Source organism: Macrobrachium rosenbergii, chromosome 20, assembly GCF_040412425.1.
Source record: "Macrobrachium rosenbergii isolate ZJJX-2024 chromosome 20, ASM4041242v1, whole genome shotgun sequence".
Lineage (NCBI taxonomy): Eukaryota > Metazoa > Arthropoda > Malacostraca > Decapoda > Palaemonidae > Macrobrachium > Macrobrachium rosenbergii.
In genome coordinates this window covers 30966456-30989247 of record NC_089760.1, presented here as the reverse complement: position 1 = coordinate 30989247, position 22792 = coordinate 30966456, and the positions used below count along the sequence as shown (strand labels likewise).

Genomic DNA, 22792 nt, shown 5'->3' with positions numbered 1-22792 from the left:
GCAATTTAATCAATCTCTCAGGTTGATTATTTACTGAAGATTTCTATTGGTTATTTAAATGGTACTTAATGCTATCCTTAACTTAGTAGGCAGAATGTATAATATAAACTTTACAAAGTTGTCTTTCATGCAAAGGAAATGTTGGGAATTATAATAATTAACATGCTGCTTTCCCTCTTGCAAGTATATGAAGAAGGTTTTCTTTTGTTTTCATCTTTTTTAGATATTTTATTCATTCCATTATCTGCCTTATTTATTTGTGTCGTGTTTAGCACTTATTTTTTTTCAAGTTAACGAACCAGAGATTACATCTTCAGTGAAATTATCAGGTTAATGATATTAGCAAAAGTCTACATTATGATCAAAGTTACCTACAATGTCTACCCACAAAACATATGAATCTACTGTTTATTTGGAATAACTGGAAAAAAAGAGCTTTGTTTTGGATATGTATACTGTATATTAGAGATATAATAAATAAAAATCACAATGCTCTTTTAAGGTGTTCACAAAATGCTCCCGTACATGACCACGATGCCATGAAGAGACTCCAAGACCATTCACTAGATAAATGTTATCGGACCAAGATAGCACTACACCACACCATGCCTGGTACACTACACCATTCAACATCTCGTATTCTTGGGTTCACAATATCAAATGGTTTGACATGCATCTTTACAAAAAAAAAAAAAAAAAAAACAATCATCATCATCAAAAGGGAGGGGACATTTTTAACTTTCTGCAAAATCATAGATATTTCTCATTTCAATTCTTTTATTTTTTGGGGGGGTTCTATCCATATACTCAAAAACCAGGTTAGGAGATAAAGTCAAAATCATATCAGAGGAAAGACAGAGCGAACTCGCTCCGTCTCCTGGTCGATCTACTAATGGTTATATCCACTGTTATTTCTGGCACAAGAACAACAACATCAGGTTGGAATATTCAACACAGGTTAGTCTACCTTCTTACCAACACCAACTACAAATTAATTTGTTATCTACTTCAGGACACTACTGTATACCTCTCTACAGTAACTGTATGAAGGTGGTAGATTATTAATGGCAATGGGTAGCAAAAAGATGTAAGGTGGTCGCCGGGCCTCGTTCGTCTGTTACAACTAGAGAAAAAAATCGTGAGGGAAAGGGACTACCAATACAGAACGGGTCAAGACATGTCGGAACATGTCGGGAAGTGTCTTCCTGAGACAGCAAGAGTGGATTATTATAAGTCCTGTTAGGTTTTGCTTTTGACTTTGACATAGTTCTGATCTGGAGTTGACGGTTGCATAATTTCGCATTTAGCGGTGATGGTCATGGTTACATTATTTCGAATTTGGGATTGACTGGGTTCATTATCCGTATTTGGAACTGAAGGTTACTTGATTTCAGAGATGAACTTCAAGGGAAGATACGCTAGGTATGAGAAGACATTTTTTTTTTACTGATTATGATAATATTTTTCATACACGAGTTCAGCAATAACCTCTTTCGGAAAGAGGGTTTGCTGATGTGTAGGTTTCTAATTAAACAATTGTTCTTAAACGGCATTGTTTCTTTAGGGTTACTGAATAAAAAAAAAATCTTTGTCAGTTATTGAAGACAAAGGACAAAAGTAATTCACGATCTACGTAGATCCATGATTTCCTAGTACTTAGCTTTATTGAGTACTTTGTAATAATTGGTGCCTTTATCAAGTTTATATGTGTATATAATCATAAATCAGTGTATGTGTGCACATGCTTATGTACAAAATTTAAGTTTATGTCAGTAATTTATGGTGGAAAAATTAACATGATTTTGGTATGCTTAATGACTTCTTACCATCTAAATCATATTCGGAATTATAGTCTCGTGTTATATGCTTCGGCTTCTGGCCAATCGTGATGGCGGCATTTTTTATGGAGGCCATTTGTCAATCACCGTTAAAATATTAAAAGAGAAGTAAATATAACTTTGAGATATATTGCAGGGAGTTGCAGTTCATTTTACCTAACGATTGGCAACTCATGTGTAACGCACATGCTTTTGTTAACAGCTAGTCAACCAGAACTATTCTGTGACGACTGGCTGGTCACTTTGACTATCGGGTACTTGCTAGTCGAGTGTCCCGGCCTCGGGGACTAGCGAGTGTTTCTTCGAATGCGGCATTTCTAATTTTGTCGACAATGCTGGTTGTCTTTACAAGATATTTTCAGTAGTTCTCTATTTGTAATCTTCACACTTCTGCGAGTGTTTATACGTATTTATCGGTTATATAAATACTCTTGCGTTTCGGAGATCAGAGTGCTTGAAACTCCAGTGTTAACATCAAATCAGTCTTTCCTTCTAACGTACATAGTATCATTTAAAAGCCATTTTTAACTGTGGGAGTTTCACGACGTTTCCTTTTCAAAGTTTATGAGACTCATGGATAAAAAAAGATCCAGATTTCTTGTGTAGGCTCTAAATGAAAGACATCCTGTGATTCTTCTGGATGATCCATTTTGAAATCTTACCAATAATTATTTGGAAATTATTTACTGTAAAATTTCTTACAGGCATCAAATCACAGAGTGGCTTTAAAGATCTTTGAAGTTATGGCTGGTTTACTTAGGATGTGATGAACAATAAAACTGTAGTAACCATTTTACTTTCTGCGAAAAAGAATATTTTGCGGGCTGACAATAGGTTAAGATTTCTATTTATCAAATATTATTATTCACAGAAGTCGTTTTTCTATAGCACGTAGATCAGCCAATATCACCAGACTTTCATTTCCATCATATTTTAACTATCTTTTTTTTTTTGTAATATTACACATTATATGCAACATAAATTTCAAGGTATTAACAGTTTTTTCCGGCCCCAGCGAATGGCTATTTTATTTTAATTTTCATAAAGCAAATATGCACTGTATTTCGTTCAATTTCAGCCATCTTTTAATATTAACATGCTATGTGAAAAAACAGTATTGTGAAAGGAAGGTTGAAGTTTTTACGACAGAAAAGTCAGATTTCTTTAATCCCTGATTCATATGAGAGAGGACTTATTGAAAATTCCTTTTATGATGAAAAAATCCCGACACGTCTGCAAGAGCTGGAGATGTGTGTTTTTTTTTTTTTTTGGATACTATCGTCTATGTTTGCTCGCAAGTTCCATATTCTTCATAAGAAGGTGACCAGAATTTACATGTCATGAAATATCAATGCATCCTCCAGCTGTTGAAAGCTGTGAGCTATATTGATTTGCATCTTTGTTTTGTTTCTTTTTGTTTGTTTTTTCTGAGCAGAAGAGGTCGTTATTATTTGCTTTGGGTAATGAATAATGCATATGAACTAAGTAACATTCTACAAGGCCTTCAGGGCCGACAGGCTTTTACTTTTCATCAGTAGCAGAGTTCTAAGGTTTATTTGGGCAGTTCCCCTTTAAGTATTATTTCGGTGATGGCGGGAGATTTTGAGGCCCCTCCATTCCGGTAACCTTTAATTTCCATTCTGTGCTAACATCACGGAAAAAAATCCCAACTCTCCTCTTTCTGGTTGAGGGCGAGTGTATCATCTCCAACTCACGAACCCTGCTCTTTATTTTAGCTAATTAAAAAAGATGATCAGTTGTCATTAGCATTGTTAATTTCAGGCATATTGGATATTCCGCAGGAAATACGAAATCTTAGTCTATGACAATATACGGCTGTATGATTTGAAAATAATAGCTGAGGCAGACCCTTGAGAGGGCACTCTTTTAGAAGTTGATTCAGACTTTAGTGTTAGGTTTTACATATCGGCACATTTAAGAATTATGCAGAAAGATGTGTTGAGCGTATGCAGTACAAGGTTAGGACAAATATTGTAAGATTCAGCATATTTCAGAAATACTGCTATCTCCGTATAAAATACGCGTTTTTTGTAACAAGATTTCGAAGTTGAGCATGAAATTTCATTACCGTGAAGAAGGTATCATAGCGTCCAACATCTGTGTTCTGCATAAAAAGGCTAGCTCACTGTTCGGCATAAGACTTCCTTATCATGACTTTTTTTTTTTACAGCTCTCAGGGACTTTCATTGTCTTTTTTTATTAGTGACATGAATGTTGGCCGTAAAAGACGGGTTGTGGAAGACTTGTAAGGATTTTTTTTTTTTTTTTGCTCACCCTGGATGTGATAAGAAGTCCCTGCCAGTCTTAAAAGAAACCCATGACAGATATACTGATTTCACTTCGTGCTCACATTCCTCCATCCACTGTACAGTACATTGATAACGCTATAATCATATTGGTTATTTGACGATACTTGATGTTACTCAACTTTTCATTCTCATATATTTACTTCTGTGAGTAAATATGATATTATTTTTGTCAGAAGGTTAGGTATTAGTCTCAAGGATTTTTAGATCTGCAAAGATGATGTGCCACGTGCTTCAAACCTCTATCTGTAACTGCTGGATTTTTTACGAGAGCGCATGTCAGGATTGTATTGAAGCCTTAATTTTTTGGATAGAATTTTACGAATTCTGGTAAATAAGGAATGTAACGTCACTGAGATATCATCTGTTTGACCACCTTTCATGAAATGCGTTTGAATGAGCGCATGTCAGGATTGTATTGAAGCCTTAATTTTTTGGATAGAATTCTACGAATTCTGGTAAATAAGGAATGTAACGTCACTGAGATATCATCTGTTTGACCACCTTTCATGAAATGCGTTTGAATGGCGAACCTCTGCCATCATCTAAGGTGAATGATTCTATAAAGTTAGTGTATACTACAGGTCTCGCAGAGATTCAGCATTCCATAATCTAGTGACGGTAAAACTATAGAGGGGTCCTCTTGACCGTGTTAGAAATCTTGTTTTTAAGTTTCAGGGAAATGTAATGTCCTTTTCGGGTTTCTTGCGGTTTATTCATATCTTGCTTATATTATCAAAGTGTCAATTGTTATTTATCAACCTCTTAACCTTTTGTTAATTGATTTGTATTAAACATAACTCATATCCTCTCCTCACTTCCTTTTTTCATTTTTACGTTTCAGAATTTTGGAGAAGACTTCAGAGCTCACCATGATTAAAAAGCACCTTGGACAAGATTTCACAACACCCAGAAGACTATCTATGGCATCTCGCTGTGAGTTCTATAGTTCACTATAAGAATTGGTATTTGCTCCGCTTTGGATCATGTTTCAAAGCTCTGCACGAGATCATACTCTCTTTTGCACAGTAGTTTAGAGCAGTATATGACCTGAGATATGTTGGTAAGATTAAACAACTTTGCATAAGAGTTCAGGCGTTCATTATGAATTATTTATTTGCATGAAATTTCGGTAACAGTTTGTAGGCCTGCTTCAGATCTTGACCCCTGCAAGAAAATAGTTTTAAAAAATCTTTCTGCTTAGGATTTCTGAGCTTTCTAAGATTTTTTACGTTTTTTAAGATTTAAGGGTTTTCCTCAAGATTCAGTATCCTCGTAAGAGTTCGGCCTTTTGCTTAAGATAACTTGCTTAGAGTTTTATACTTTTGGATGATAAGTTTCGATTCGGTCTGGGATTCCTTTGCGTGGGCCAAATTAAACCCTTCGAGTAGAGAATATGTGGAAGTAAGGGAATAATAAGAATGAAACACAGTGAACTTTAAAAATAATTTTTTCGTTCACTTTTGTCTTTGTCTCCTTTCCTTTCTAAAAGGTCATGCTTTTTGTATTTTTTTCGCTATTGAGACATTTAAAACGGAGGACACTTAATAGGAATGGGGTTGAAAATTCATAATGAATTTTAAAATTATCTACCACTTCAAAAACTACCAAGGATAAAGCATAAAGTCTGAGTATCAGCAGTTCTATAAGCTTTATCAACGAACAATCAACAGTTTACTGCAAATGGGGAAAGCTAATGCAACAGTTGCAAAGGAGGAGACGCCAGTTTTATAACTGCAACATTGACGAGCTCTATGACTTCTACTCTTTTATAAAACATCTGGTGTGCATTATGCTTCCATTTTGCGTGGAACAAGTGTTACACGTACTGAAGGACACACACACTGAAAGCCTTGCCTATTGCAGACAGGAGATTCATAATCATGCCACCTTTATGCCTGCTAGAAAAGGCAAAATGCTCCAAGTTCTAAAATTTTTATATCCTAATACCTGACAAATAGAGTTTACAAATACGATGGACTTACCTTGTCACAGAGCACTTTTTTGCATTGTTGAACTGAAGTTGGCTAGTTGTACGTGCTTTCATTTTTTTGCATGCAGTCTTTTAAGCTAACTAATTTTTCATCTACATAAATCTTCCCCTCCCTACCCTTTCTCTTTCACCTAAAAATATTTTCTCCCGTTTATCAGTGGCGTCATCTTACTACCCCTTCTATATGAAAATTCACCTCAGCTAACTTAAATTTCTTCTCAGCGATTTTGAATTTCACTCCCGTCATCCTTAACTATCAAACCAATTGTTCTCTTTGTATCACAGTGCCCTTTCTACTACTGATTGGCCGTGGTTGAGTTCTCGTACGAATTTGCTAGAACCGTTCTAAGCTTTAATCAGGTTCTTTTGCTGCATAATGCAAAACACAGTTTTACCAAACTCAGATTTCACCTTCATTTAATTATAACATCATGATGATTTGGAGGAAAGATTCAAGATTAGTGTTACTTTTTCCATGGAGAGGTTATGTTTTTTAAACTAGTGAATCTGTCTAACAAGCTTAATTTTAAACCTACCTAGCAACTTAGTTTTTCTGGTACTTACAAGCGCACTGCCAAACCATTTATACAACGGAAGCAATTATCACTAATACTAACTTACCATTCTACTGATTAGCAGATGCTCTGGCACAAAGCTCATCTGGCTTACATCTGCCTTTACAGTATACACAAATCTGGGGGTAAATCTTGGTTTCAAAGGGCGTACAAACTTTGGATGTAGTTTGCACCATTTACTGGAGAGGGACATAACAAAATTCAGTCAAGTGATTTGATAAATTCATGGCCAATATAACTTCCCACTCACCTGTCAGTAAATAGTAGAGTTGGTCTTGTCAACGAGTTAATTTTAACGTTTCTTTCTTCTTGTCAATATAACAACTGTATTGTTAAGTCCAGATGTCATGCATTACCAATCTCTGTCTGATCGTTGCAAGTCAGTGGTGCTCCTCGATTATGAATGTTTTGCAGTATACACCATGGATAAAACAGTGTATTGTTTCTTTGTTTTAAATGAGTGCACACCAATTAACGTGATTTCAATGTGAAAACAAACAACCGTGATTGGTTTAACTAGGTCTTCTCAAAAGTTCGGGAGGACCATCACATTTATTGTATTTCTTTGTGCAAAATCTCTCTTTACTTTTCATTGACCAGACCTTGGTGGAATGTTGGATGTGCAACCATTCATTTAAAAAGATATATGTTGCTTCAGGATAAAAATAAAAAGGTATTCAAAACTTTAACAAACAACACGCCATGCCATTAGTGTCTTTTAGTGATCCCGCAAACAACCAGTTCTCACAAGAGAACTGGAATGTTTGACTTTTAGCACATAGTGTCCCAGTTCCTACTGGTGCCATTGTTTTATCAAGTGATTATAGAACATAATAAGGTCTGTTCCACCAAGGTCGTGCGTCCTTGTACCTTATCTAGTTTCGCTTGATGAATTGTTGAATTAAATCAATTGGCAGAGGGAATATGATAGTGGAGTTCTTTTCTGCTGAGATGGAACTCAGAGTCTGAAGGTACCGCAGCTGAAACAAGGAAGGTTTACAATGAGACATCTCGAATTTTGGTTTGGATGAGCTACAACATTTAAGAAAAAACACTTCGGAAAACATTTTTTCCTTTGTCTGAAGAGCTGTTGCTGCTGCCTCTGCTTCTCCTGCTACAAGGGTCCACCTTTTCTTCCTCTTCTTTTAATCTGGTGAGAAAAAGAGGTACCAAGGGAGACTAAGGACATATTAACAGCTCGATCTAGGCCTTCATTGCTCAGAACATTGACAAACAGACCTGCTATTACCAAGGTTACCTGTTATTTCAGAAGATTATGTCATTGTTTGGTATTACGCTGCTTTTATTTATATACATCTGTTTATGATCTTGAGCCCATTTTAAATACATAGACTTCTACAAGACGGTGAAATTAGACTTCTACACACGAGTGCTCTTCTGCATTTATTTACATGCTTGTGGAGTGCCAATCTGTGCAAAGGGAAACTCATGGTAACATTTGTTCTGAAGATTTCATCTATAACTAGACCTATTCTGACTCATTTTGCCAATTTGCATCAAAGAAGGTTCGATCATATTGTCGAAACAATTTTTGAGGTTTTGCATCGTCTCTTCCAGATGTATTTATGGGCACATCTGTTAATTATGTATGTTCAGTATCTGTTGCGACAGCTATTTTCTTCTATATGACTGAGGACTGTTTCTTTTATAATTGTTTGTCAGTGATAAAATGTGATGAAAAGCCGCTAATTTTAAGCCTGTTAGATTCTTTCAGCATAGTAAAAAAACAATAATAAGAAATTGCTTGTTGTTAGGTATCTTTTTTAATACTGAACAAGGTGTTGACAATTAAAGCTCGTGAACGGTTGACTTTTGGAAGCCAAATTTAATGATCGTTCATTCGCAATACGTTAATTTATGTAATGAGCTAGTGTTCTGAAAGAGTTCTAATGAAAGAAATTTTCCCATTGTCTTCAGTCTTTTTCATCTTATTTAAAAAGAATCATCTTAATACATTAAAACGAGTTTTTTCTCAGTATTCATTTCTTTAAAACTCAGAGTCACATATTTCATGTGTGTTCCATAAATCTCCTATATTATTAGTAATAATATTTTCACTTATTCAGTATAATACATAGATTTTATGTCCCCAGGGAAATCAGACCTCATTGCTGAGGGCTCTTTCGGAGAAATATTAATATGCCATTTTTTATTGACTTCTGCTTTTTGTTTACTTAGGCTACAGTAAAGTCCGTATCACCGAGTTCTACAATGTTTGTTACTTTCGAATTTTCGAGTTTCGAATTTTGAAACTAGAATTTTTACCTTAAAGAATTTTTAGTCTTGGAAATCGTAAATTACTTACTTTTTTAGGAGAGCTTCACTTATTAGAATTTAGGGAAACTAAGTAAAAGCCTCGCTGGTACTGAGTTTTCTAAGAATTTAGAATTCTTTAAAAACTTTGTTTGAGTTATTATATCTCCGAATTTATCTCAGAGGTCGAAAAGCTCCGTAACTGTAGATTTTTATTATATTCTGTTTTACTCTATAACATATTTATTCGAGATATCTTTTCCTTGAAGAATAAGTCATAGTACAAGACAAAACTCGTAGACTTGATGTCTTCCAACTTTCTGGGGAAAATAATGACTTCCAAAAGTATTATACTGCTAAATTTTCGATGCTGAATTGAATACTCTTATTTATCACACTACTGTAATGTGAAGAGAATTACACTACACAACAAATTACATTAATCGTTATACGAAAAATAAAATTCATTCTAAATTCCGTACGCATAATCTTTATTCGATTCATTAAAAGCACGGCAATAAAGTTACGCAAAATGGAAATTATATCAAATGTCTTTATAGAAATCAAACAGCAGAACTAAGGTTATAGCTTCCGTCACCTAGATATTTGTTCGACTGGGAACTGTTTGGGGTTACTACCGAAGATCAACCATGTTTGAATGTGTCCTACAAGATCTGTAAACAAAGGGAAGTTATTGAGAGCTATACCTGAGAAATACTGCGTAGACTTTTGAATAAGGATTACATTTCAACTGAAATACAATAAGGAATTTATAGAAATTTCTCCACCAAACATCACAACATTATTAATCCATGGGACAATCAGGGCTGAATTTTTCAGTCACCATTTAATAGATAACAAAATATCCTAAAGACTGCAGTTGGGTTCACCGTCTCACCTTTAGCCGATGATTTGCTAAACTTGTTTGTTACATTCGCTACTTATTTGCCTGTGCTAATATATATATGTAACTATATATATATATATATATATATATATATATATATATATATATATATATATATATATATATATATACATATATATATTATACCCAAGCAGAAAACTATGTCTGCGTCTCATGTGCTGTGAAGCAAAGGTACTGTGATATAATACTACTGTTTACGATCTCAAAGAAATTTAGTTGATCATGTACTGAAATGACATACTGAACGCCTCATCCCTATAACGGGGATGAGGCTACGTAGACTTTAAATTGAACTAGTTCCTTATAAACTCCATAGTCTTTCTATTGGGCTGATAATCTCAAGGTAAATCGAGCAGGGGTGGTTTGAAGGAAACGATCTAAGCTCTTCATCCCTTGACTTTCTGAAGAATGATAGACTTTTGCGTGTCTTCCATTATGATATCTGAGCGTTGGGGCTTTCAATCTGAATGTGACAACTACAAATTACTGATAAGGAAAATCAACAACTTGAATACCATAGCACATAGAGGACAACAGTGCCTTAAGATCTTGCTTTAACAGGGACTAGATTACGTGAGGGGTGTCAGTAGGCATTGGCAGTTTAGAACCAACAAGATGACAGGTGATTCTAAGAGATGAAGTCTCTTCAATCTTACAGAGAGGAAAGGTGGAAAAAGAGTTAAACATTACGCACGAGAACAGAACAGCCAACGTTTTTATTAAAAAAAGAGTATTGAAGGTATTTTAGTGCTTTGTAAAGTGCTTTCAGTGCAATTAAGTGCTTTCAGTCACCAAGAAAATCAGTGATCAGTGAGGTGGTTTCCACGAAAGTCTTCCAAAATGGAAATTGGGTTTTTTCCGCGTTTTTAAATCAGGGTGCTCGTGTGTGATAGAGAGAATGGATCAAAAACCACACTTTTGGGGGTCTAAGGCGACTGGAATGAGAATCAAACTGTGTGTATAGGAGAAAAAATGTGGATGAATTGTGGAATTGATATTCAGTGAATTTGCTGAACGTTGACACAGATTAAAAGCAACTGTCACCAGGAAGAGTTCTCTGAACATTTTCATAAATCATCGTCTCTTTTTCATTAACCATCGTCTTATTTTCCTTGTAGAACGTCGTCGAGATTCAGGCATGGATGTCAGGTGCTTTTACTCTGTCATGGCATTCACACACAGACAATATATATAGAGAAAAATTCTCTTAATAAAAGTTGTACACACAAACAGAGCAGGAAATGTTTTTCTTCTTCCTATTTTTTTCGAAGGATATCGTTTGGCTCTGTCGGTCTCGCGGTTCGGAGTTTTTGAAACATTGCCATGATCAGAGCTCTCTCTTTGGTGGCGCCATTGTTTTGAACAAGGGAAGTTTCAACTGATGGTTGTTTTATAACAGGTCCTTCATCTTTTATTCTTTGTGGGTTTCGTACTCTCGTATGACAAGATAACTGCGAGTGAATGGAATTTAAAACGTAGGTTTTCTTTGAAGTCTTACTGAATGTTATTACGTAATACACGACAAATTCCAAAGATGCACAAAAGTTTTCACCAGAATTAACTCATCGTTGAAATATCTCCGATAACAAGAAGGATTCACAGTATCTTTCAAGTTTCAAAATAAATTAAATATATGGGTTCTTAACATGAATGAGATGAATGGTGTTCAGTTAGTTCAATCCACGAATGAAGTCTCTGAAAGGCACAAGGTTACCAATGAAATGCCATACTCACTGACTTTTGGATCACACTAATCAACATGAACTGGTTGCAAGTATTTATAGACGTATAGATATGTATATACAAGATTAAAAGGTCTATGGAAAAATCTTCTGGGTGGACAAATCTATGTAAAAAAAGATATAGGAACACCAACCAAAGAGAGAGCAGTTGAGGTAGGTCATGTCAGGTCAAAGGATATAAAACAGTTGAAGGGTAGGATAATGAGACACAGATATGATGGGTAGCACAGTTTTTTTTTCAGGGATTTTAAGGGGAAGATTAAGGGAGGGTATTTTTGTATGTGTTTTTTGTATGGATATGCCATGCAACCTTTCGATCAGGCAAGAAACAAGTGAGGCACAAACCATTGCAATTTTGTGTTCTCAGAGAATTTTTGCTTTAACTCAGTTGACATTCAGACTCTTTTTTGATCATGCTTATTTATAGATATGTATATAGATCACCTGGAGACCAAATTTTGTAGCGGACAAAAAAGTTAATGAAAATGGGACCAGCAGCATTACAGCGAATCATGCAAAGAGGTTTAGATAAAATAATTTTCTGACTGTCGACTATTTTTTTGGTGGGGAAAAGAGGATTTTGACTTTTTATTTTTTTGTGGGAGGAAGGATTGTAATATATATATTTTTTCAATATGATTTAATTTTGTGAGGGAAAGGGTTTTGTGATTTGTTGCCATTATTCTTTGGGATTAAAAAATGACAGTCAATATTATGATACCAGCAAACCCTTTTTAATTTAGTATTATCCTTATGATATACTTTGCATGCTCTCTTTTGAAACATTTTCATGTGACTGACTCAGAAATAGGGACAACTTTTACATGACCATTTTTATCTTGAACTTTGTTTTTGTCAATGAAGGGACTGAATACTGATGATGTATGCTACTTTCTGCAATTTTTCTCAACAATCGATTTTAAAATTTACTTTTAGAAATGTACAATGGTTCAGCGTCAAGGTCCAAATATAAGAGTGACTCAGAAGTATATTTAAGAATCATTTACAATGCAAATCATGATTATTCGAGACTAAGGACTCTATTCTAATTAAAAAATAAACTTGGTGTATGTCCCAGTTTCCAGTTCTTTAAAAAAATGATGATAAGTACTATTTTGCATTGCACGTTTTGGAAGAAAAATTGAATCACAGATCAGAAAACTGAATGCTAATTCTAGAAAGACAACTTTCTGTGACTGTTGAAGGAGATACTACTGTAAAAGTGATCCCTTAGAAACTGTAACATTAGCCTGATTACGAGTAGATTACTCTCTAAAGGAAATAATAATAATAATATGAAACTATAGAGCTTCCGCTATGATCGGTCAAGTTGCAGCTTTTCAATTTGCAAGCCACTCCATTCAGCCCTGAGATTGTTAATGAATTCAACACGGGTCACTTCTGGAACACTTGCATGCATGTTAATACAGTGTGAATCGGTGTATGGAACAACTTCTCTCAAGTTACTTTTGCAGTTCTACATGTAAGGCGAGAGAGTCTCGTCCTCTAAGGTCAGCTCGTTCTGAATATGTTGCATCATGGAGCCAGTGGGAGAGAGAGTAGATTTTGGAAACTGGACAAGTGTTGTGAAAAAGGATGATGGAATTTATATTTGGTGAATTCTCTCGCTCCATTAGATACAAGTGGACATGACTTATTTTCTATATGCTTTATGTGACACTTGGCAATCAAAGCAGTTAGCTAGTTGTTCCATGAACTCAATTCAACTGAGTAAAGAAAATGAACTTGGGGAATGAATCACCCTTATAGAAGGACCATGGGTTTAGCTTGTGCCCGCTCTCATAGGTTGATGAAATTTGACTGAGTCAGAGGGGGGGCAACCATGGCTCCACAGAGAGGGTCAGAGTTTACAGTCTGCTACAGTCACACAGTCAGGCAAAGGAGATTATATCGACGACAGCCAAACTGTACAAAGCTTCTAAATGTCTACGTTTGACCCGGCCCCGGTGGACATTTTGTTGGCCAAGGCTCCTGTCATAGCTAAGAATAAATCGGCTAAGAATTCAGTTTCTTGGTTTTGAGTGATTTCTAGTCTACTATATGTTAGCTCTTATTGGTGTTGACTAAGGAAACAGAAGTACGTACAAAACTCAGGATATAAAAAAAGGATTGATTTTGAAACTAAAGGAATTGGAAACTAAGGAGAACCTAAGGAATACACCCAATCAGTGTGAGATTTGGAACCCTGGAAAGAATCAGAAAGAAAATATAACTTATTTGAAATTATATGTGATTATCAAGTGCGTGTTACCTGTGTGGCTTAAAGGTAAAACGAAAAGGTCTGATAACGAAAGCAAAGGTTCATCTGACGTCGGGATGAGTAGGAACTTAACACCTGTGCACCTTCATAATTAGTCAGTATCACCTGTGTGCTTACGCCACTATCATTATTGTCAGTAACAGTCTTTATCACCAGCACCACTTCCATGAAAGTCATCGTATTCTTCATCACCATTGATCAATGACCTTTTCTTGTGATGAAAAACTACAAAATAAAACGCGAAAGAGTGAAAAAAAAAGAAATCAAACATAAAATCCATAAATGAAAGAAATGAGGAAAAAGAAACCTATGCCAAGCTGTCAATAGTCGTCCACCGAAGTCACGGGCCAAGGTACCTTTTTGTTTAGTCATCCTCCTGGTTTTTCGGTATCAAATACTTAATGATGTCAATGGGCAGCGGGAATATTATTGTTGAGTTGTTTTCGGCCGAAATGGCGTTCAGCGTCTGAAGATAGCGCAGCTGCAACAAGGAACATGAGCCGTGTTATGAGGAGGAGGAGGAGGAGGTTTGTTGTTGGAATGTTTTGTTCCAATACTCTTTTTCTTTTCTTTTTTCCTGTACATCGAGCATTCTTTTAAAAATAAAACAAGAAGAGTCCAGGGGGGCCAGGGGGGCCAGGGGGTGAAGAGAGATCTACATCTACTACTTTTCTGCGAGAAAAGAAAATATTTCTGGTTTTGTCTTTATATAGTTTAATCTCCTTGCGGAGTGATGATGTTAAGTGAATTATGGTGTTTTTATTTAAAAGCTCAGTGACAGATTATTATAAAGACCTATGTTACCCATATCTAAAGATGAGGGGAAGACTTTGCATGATTATGTACAGTTTGATTTTGAAAAATAGATTAGTGATTTTTGGAAAAACTGAAGTAGAGATGATGTTGTTGAACTCTGGTTATCAAAAATTTGTTCCAAAATAGTGAAGTGTTTTTTTCTTTATTTTATAACTTAATTTCGAAAGACTGAATTGTATTTTAACAACATTTAATTTCATAATGTTGAGGTAGATATTTATTATGTTAATTATTAAAATATAATGAGGTAAATAAATTTCTATCATATAATCAAGATAAAAAAGTGTTTTTGTTAGCGAGTATCTTAGACCTATGAATATGTGTTTGTAATTGCTATGCATTTCATTCACGTGTTCTATCATGTTCCTACATGGGCAAAGAGTAAGGTTTTCCTTCGTGTAACAATGAGAGAAATTAGCCGTATTTCCAGCAAACGAATATGTGATGCATTTTTGTGTGTAGTTGTGTTTATGGCAGGTAAACCAAATGCTTTCCTTACATGGACTTCGGCATCAAATTATTCCTAATAGATAACTCTAGTTCAAATAATATGCTCGCTATTTTTCATCAGCTCTTCATTATTGTTATTCCACCTGGAGTCCATTTATCTATAATTCACCAAGTCTTCATTCCTAAGACTACTAATTTTACACGTCTTTCCCATTTTTCATACAACATTCACAAGGGTCTCATCCAAACATTCACCAGATTTACATAGCTTAACTATCTAGCTATATACAGTCCATTATTTGTCCATTGCCCCTAAGATAGAACATATTGGTTATATATGGTGTCTTCATTAACTGTCCGTTAGTAATTTTATTTTCGTGTGATAATCTAATATTGTTGCCTAGTCTGTGGAATGCAGAAATTAATTTTCGCCACGCGCGTATCGCTATAAAACGAAGACTTTGTCAATAAAGTCTAAGATCATAATAAAGTTAGCTATGCAGCCCTCTCTCTCTCTCTCTCTCTCTCTCTCTCTCTCTCTCTCTCTCTCTCTCTCTCTCTCTCTCTCTTCTTCTTATCCAACAGTTTTGTTGCCAACATACTGAACACCGTGGGGAAGTAATCTAATCCCTGGCACCGCGTTTATCTCTTTAAGCTCCCAAGTTTTTATCTTTTTCATCTCCCACCCGCCCCTTCCCAGCCCAGCTTTCCACTGAAAAAAAAAACTGTTTCAAATGCACTAGCATTAAAGGTAAACTTTGATATCCTATATAAGTTAAAGCAACACTCAGGTGTAAATTGCCATATTCGGTACGTCTCCTATAACAGTTTATAACGCGATAAGTTAGTTGATGTAAATTTTGTCATTTTGATAACGTATAACAAATATTTAAATTTTCTTACTCATTCATTTATACAATAATTTATACATTACCAACTGTCATAAACAATTGTCTCTTATGAAACTTGTAAAAAATTAATCTTTAGCCATAAGCGAATATTGCATAAAACTATATCAGCTGAACACTTGATGAAAATTATGCAATTTATAAATATTTCAGCATATAATATAAATAAATTAAATAATTTCGTAACATCAGATCATGTGGACTGCTCGGGAATTATAAACTTGTCAAGATATTCCAAAAATTTAGGACTTTATAGAAAATTTAACGAACTCTGGTAAAGATGAATCTGAGTGGCGGTTAATGTCTATAAATTATGCATATTTCGCACATTTTCAGTTTATCATTTTTTGAAGATAAATGAAGAACAGCTTTCATGAAATTCAAGAATTTCTGCAAACTGTAAAAATTAAGACTGTTGCATGAGGATTGGTAAAATGTTTTTTTTTTTTTACTTTACTCACACTAAAAAAAATGAACAACTGATATTCGATTCAAGTAACGCTCTTCTAAATTAGTAAAATTTTTCTCATGCATTTAATTTCAAATGAGAAAATAACTGACAGTTCTCCAAAACTCTTCGAAGGTTTAGTGAAACTGGAAGTCTTCCAGGCTCATAAAGATTTGAAAAGTATTTGAAAATGAAAAGCTTTAAGATAGATTTTTGCGGCATTTTAAAATGAAAATATTTTTTATTAATTCTGCTTGAATTAATATGCTAACTATTGAAAATCATGTTAAATCTTTCTTCGTACTGATTGTAATGCGTGACACGTGAAATTTACATATAGACTGTCCTATTAGGTTTGAAAGTTGATAGCACATAGGATAAACATTAAATTTGTATTATTTCAAGTATGTTAGTTTTCTTGTAAAATACTGATTGAAATCATAAAACTGACTCCTGTTAGGTTGGAATAGACTGACAATAGAAAGTTTTCTGAATATATTTTAAACCTAATTAGAAAGGCAAATTATTGGCTTAAAATATTTAACACTGGCGCTTAGTAATTTAAAATAGATTACTAATAGAAAATGGAGAAAAATTCTGACTTATATCCGGTAATAAAGTAAATGAAGTTAATTTACAGCTTTGATGTATTAAAAGATTTATGCTTGATCCCTAGTATATCACCTCTACCCTAATGGGTAGGGATTATATTATAGAAATAATTTATAACTCTGGTTGTATTATAAAGGCCAATACCAAGTCATGAAGCAAAGGCTCGTACACATGTCAGGTGCTAATAATGAAGACTCATGTGAATGCTAATATCTTTAAAAGCAAACTTTATTAGTAGAGTAAAAAAAATACCCATATCTCAAATTCACCAAGCACGGAAGCTAGGGTTTGTTAGCCATTTGCCACTGGAAACTTAATAAAGCAAATATGCTTATAAGTTGAAATTGTATAAAATCCCAAGCTGCTGTTAGGGAAATTATGCTACGAAGTGAACAAACTTATTAAAGATATGTTTAAAAAGTTAAATAATTCATTACTGTAAATAGGCAATATGCTTAGCAGTATCATCTATGATAAATTTGAAGCTATAAAAAATGGGCAAAATTAGATCAGACGCTAAATTATATTGAAGTGACTAGGTTAATAGGCTAAAATCACGAAAGACTTAAATTTTTTCTTCAGGTTACCGGAATTAGATGATAATGTAATTGTAAGCAAGATAAATGGCAAAGAAATTGGTGATGAAATGCTAATATAAACAGCGCTGAATGAAGATAAATTAAAATAATATCTTGATGAAAAGGAAGAGGCTAATTAGTAGATCCCTAGAAAGTAAGTAACTATAACTGAATGGCTTAATAAGAGGCAAGTAAATAAATAATGAAGCAGATAGATCAGTGAATGAAATATTCATTTAAACAATAAGCGGATTAAAGATAAGAAATCGCTGGAGCGAAAAGTGAAAAAAGTCATATCAAGTGAAACTGTTTAGAGTCAAGAAAAAGTTGTGGAAAATGTGTAAAACTGATTACTCGAAATAGCGAATGGAATTAAAAGTGAAATCGGATTTGCTCTGGATGAATTAATATTTTAAACCTGTTTTAAATAATATAGAATCCGCTTTATTTTTCATGTAAACAGAAAAGTTCAAGACAGTCCGACTGATTAGTGAATCTCATACGAATCTCTAGTGTGTGGTAACGTAATTATACTTCTCCAGTGTGTAGTAACGTAATATACTTCTTCAGGGTGTGGTAACGTAAAATACTTTGAATGTTTGAGACGCTAAAAGTCAGTCATGTCCAGCTCAAATTTCTATGGGTGATTTTGCTATTAGGGCTAAATCCCTTACAACATGAAGTTTTAATCAGATATTTCTGCTTACAAGTTTAAATCCAATAAGCTTGGAATTATGCATAAATATATATAATTTGAATTTACCCAGTTAAGTCATGTGAAATTATGAGCGTGAATTGTGGAAAACAAAGATTCTTATTTGAATCGATCATTTGAAAATTAGGCAAAATTTAAGAATTAGAGTGATTTTACCAAGTAATAGTCATGTAAAACAAAGAATCATTATTTTCAAAGTTATTTGTTATTAATAAATAAGTTTCATATGATTGTTAGATTCCTAGTGAAGCAAGTAAGCTTATAAGTTAGGATATTAATTTACATATAAAACTGTAAGAGAAAGTATAGGAATAAAACCTATATGGAATTCAGTTGTTAAATGTAATGGATACAAAAGGATTAGAAGTTCCGTAGAGCATAATTATTAATTGAGAAAATAAAAATAATCTAACAAATGTGAAGACTTCTAAAATTCGACCATTTTTATTAATTAGTCTTCAAAAAAGGGGGTTTAAAACGACTGTTTAGGAAAGCAAATATAGTAATGAGTAAATATTGTTTTGGTTATAACTTTGCCATAGTGATAAAATAAATGTGAAAAGCATCGAAAAATTTAGACCTTTACTAATGCATACGGGCTAAAGCAAAGATAATAGAAATATCAGCTTTTACCAACGTACAAAAACTGTAAGAAAGTTCTTAGCCCGTGAACAAGTATGATATCTTAGACACGCAGGACACAACTTAGTCCTATCCTATGTAAAACTATGGAAAGTGTGGAAAGTACATTGTCTACGTAAAACTAAGAAAAACTCCGAAAGTTCATAGTTTATGTAAAACTATTGAAAACGTAGACCTTTGAGAAAGTACATATCCTATGTAAAACTAAGGAAACTGAGACTATTAAGCAGGTACATAGCCTGTTTAAACTTAGACCCTATTAGAATATATAATTTATGTAAATATATCGAAATCACACTCGTTAGTTAATTACGTAAAAGTATGTATATTATTATCAGAACCTTATCAAAGTGTATTGGCTTCCCTGTGTAATGTAATTTGGCTAAGTAAGTCATTATAAAGGTATATATATGTCCTTAGGCGTGCAAATATTGGGAAACACAACCAGGGAAACGGTCTAAATAATTTCTGCTCACTGAAATGCGAAGTTCACCTAACGATATGAAACAAATTATAATTCTTTCAAGTCGAGACCTTTGAAATTTACAGTCGGTCAAGAATTTAAACGACGAATTAAGTAAAAATGATGGAAAAACCCTATTATACAAATGAAATTTTCAAGAAGTTTTTCTCTTATGCTTGCTTTACGGAAAACTATAACGGCCTGTTCCTTAATCTCATACAATAAATGTCATGTTTTCAGCAACAACCAGTTAATAGCTTGAGTAATAAATTCAACACTCTCTCTCTCTCTCTCTCTCTCTCTCTCTCTCTCTCTCTCTCTCTCTCTCTCTCTCTCTCTCTCTCTCTCTCTATTTATTTATTCTAACAGCATTCATTTATGAAAATGGAATAATTTGATCTGAGCATTTTTTTGTTTACATTGCCATATATATATATATATATATATATATATATATATATATATATATATATATATATATATATATATATATATATATATATATATATGTATGTATGTATGTATATATATGTGTGCATGTATATATATATATATATTGTATATGTTTACATATATGCATAGTAATACATATGTAAGTGTACATTTGTTACGATTTTCAATAGTTATGTAAAGATGAATGCTTGAACCGTATCTGTTTAAGAGAATTTCCTGAGAGGAAGTTGCAATTTCCTTTTAATTTCTAATATTGAACAGTGAACTTAGAAAGGATTTTAAAATGATCTTCAGTAAGAATGGATACATTGGTCATGTGTTTGTGTAAATTGTAGAAATTAACTGCGTAATTTATATGGTGTGCATGAAATGTTTCAACGTTTATTTAGTTAGGTTAATTATGCTCGATTATTGAAAATGGTTAATAATTATGGTCTGAATAAAAGTGACAGAACTAATATCTTTAATCCGTCATCTTCATTCATTCTTATTCAGTTTTTCATCCATTCTTTTAAATTCCAAAGACTTTCGAGTCCAGGATAAGCTGACAGAATCGATCTAAAAATGCTTTTTATTTACAAGTTCTACTTTATGTATAAGAAGCAGGTTGGTTCTGTTTAACTAAAGAGTGACGTGTGAGGAGGTCATAGAGTTGACAAGCATGAAGCATAATGGAAGAAGAGAGAATAACATAAGATGGAGAATTGATAAAGGGATTGATTATCTAGCCAGCATCACTAAATATGATATAAGAAGCGTTCTTGGCGGTTGTTTCATCTTTTACCTTTCTTTATTTACAAGGTGGACTAATCTTTTCTGAGTTATGCTACTGTCGGGGTTAAAAAGGGGGATATAGACACACAGAAATTGAGTGTACATTTGTGCAAATGCATTTTGATGTGCATTGACGGTGTGCAGAGACCAAGAAAATAAACAACATTCGATCGAAGAGACACCAAGGGTGCAAAATAGTGTTATAATCGACTGTACACATCCATTAGAGTGGTCCTACGGAAGAGAATGACATCGAGTGTGAACCTAAGACACAGATAGTAAACAACACTGATCGTATCCAAGCGAATAAGCTAACACTGCATTTCTACTATCGAGATTTCCGTTCTTGCATTTTCCTTTCATATGACCGTCATCATTGTTATGATCTTTATCAGCCCCACGGAGATACAGTACTTGAGATCTTGACTGCAACTCCGGCTAAGTCCTCGTCTACGAAAAAGATTTGACCTCGTTCTTGTCCTTCATACAGGATGAAAGGATCTGGACAACTGAGTTTGCGCAGGAATCTTTTGCACACAACATCAAAATAACAGAGACGCAGAAATAAAGAAGTGAACACTGTTACGACATACAAACTGGTGTTCTGGGAAGTTTATACAAACCTTTGAAGGTCACGATTGATATCAATTGCACTCCGAATCGAGAATCAAGCCGAGAAATAACTGCAAGATCACTAAGATAATTCACATAGATAAAGATTGTAAGTCATTGAAATTTCAGCAATTTCGTGCACTTCTGGTACACATATTCGTGTACATGTAAGCATCTGTACCTAGAAAGCGCACATCCCACGGATCTTACTAGAGAAGAAATGTCATTTGGAAAAGAAGAAAAAGTTATACTGGTTCATACCTTCTAAATAGCTAAATACCATCCAGTCTATGTCACCAATTATTATAAGAAAAATACTGATTCATGTTTTCTTTCTGTAATAATGGAGAAATGGATAATTTTATTCATTTCTATCTTAGTCTCTAAACAGATTAGTGAAATACAAAACATCAGGAGGAGTACAACGTTGTTCCATAATAAATCTGTCAAATGAAAAAGAAAAATCAATAATTCCTTGGGACATTCAGGTTAACAACTACAGTCTGTGTCCAGTGCAACAATAATGACAGTATTATTGTAGTAAGTAAAAAATCATATAGGAATGAAATAAATGTGTAATAAACCTTGAAAACTATTAATAAACATCAATTTTATTTTAGTTTTCATCGGCGGCCTACTTTAGTTTTGGACTTTGTCCCTAGATCTGCACATAATCTTTGCACAAGAACTGTTTTAGGTCTCATTTGTCCACCCTGAAAGCATCATGAACAAATCACTACGTCAACTAAAGCCGGTTTTACAAGCGCAAGTTTACTTTCATCGCTTGTCATCTCTACATCAAACTTGTTACCAAATATTATTTCGATACTAGTGCAAAACTGAAGTCACGCATGTTCGTCATGTCGACGTCACACAAACACGGACATGAGTGACCTTCATTTTGTCACCGAAATCGACTATTTAGTACGAGGCTTGATGGGAAGATGGCAAGAGATGGTAGAAAACGAGCCCCTTTGACACCGTCTGAAGTCGGGAAGAGAATCTGAACATGAAAGATCTATTGTTATTAGTGGCAAGTCTTTTGTTTGAGTCTTTGACTTGTAAAGTATGTAGCAAAACTCTGATTTTCTAGTCTTCGTTAAAGAGGTAATCGACAGTCAACAAAGAATTTCTAGGGAAATGTGTCAAATTGAGTTTTTTTTTTTTGAGTGCCCTGTCCCTCGTCCTTAGAGAAAGAATATCATCTCTTATGCCCTGGGTTAACTCTTTTCATTAGATTCCTTTTTTTAAAACATCATTTTTTTTTCATGTATTTTCTACCTCGCCTCGTTCGAGGCTGAGAAATACACAAGAGAAATAGAAAAAATTCCCTCGGCCCCCCTATGGACTCTCTCTCTCTCTC

At 34.2% G+C, this 22792-nt stretch overlaps 1 protein-coding gene and 1 long non-coding RNA gene across 18 annotated transcripts in view; one reads left to right on the top strand and one right to left on the bottom strand.

The window, feature by feature from the left end:
- The window catches only part of LOC136849199 (band 7 protein AGAP004871-like), a 408970-nt gene that overhangs the window by 7667 nt on the left and 378511 nt on the right, over positions 1–22792 (bottom strand). For 4 of the 16 annotated variants that reach the window (XM_067122346.1, XM_067122335.1, XM_067122338.1 and 1 more), the window contains one exon: positions 14315–14439. The exons of 8 other annotated variants lie outside the window; for them this stretch is intronic. In XM_067122346.1, coding sequence (XP_066978447.1) covers positions 14323–14439 — 117 coding nt within the window. In that variant the 3' untranslated portion in view covers positions 14315–14322. Of the gene's footprint in view, positions 1–7603; positions 7714–14314; positions 14440–22792 lie in introns of those variants that run through there. 4 more of the 16 variants (XM_067122342.1, XM_067122339.1, XM_067122341.1 and 1 more) reach the window with 2 other exon arrangements.
- The window catches only part of LOC136849200 (uncharacterized), a 353201-nt gene that overhangs the window by 18526 nt on the left and 311883 nt on the right, over positions 1–22792 (top strand). For both annotated transcript variants that reach the window (XR_010856257.1, XR_010856256.1), the window contains exon 2: positions 5010–5101. This is a non-coding gene — a long non-coding RNA (uncharacterized lncRNA). The remainder of the gene's footprint in view (positions 1–5009; positions 5102–22792) is intronic.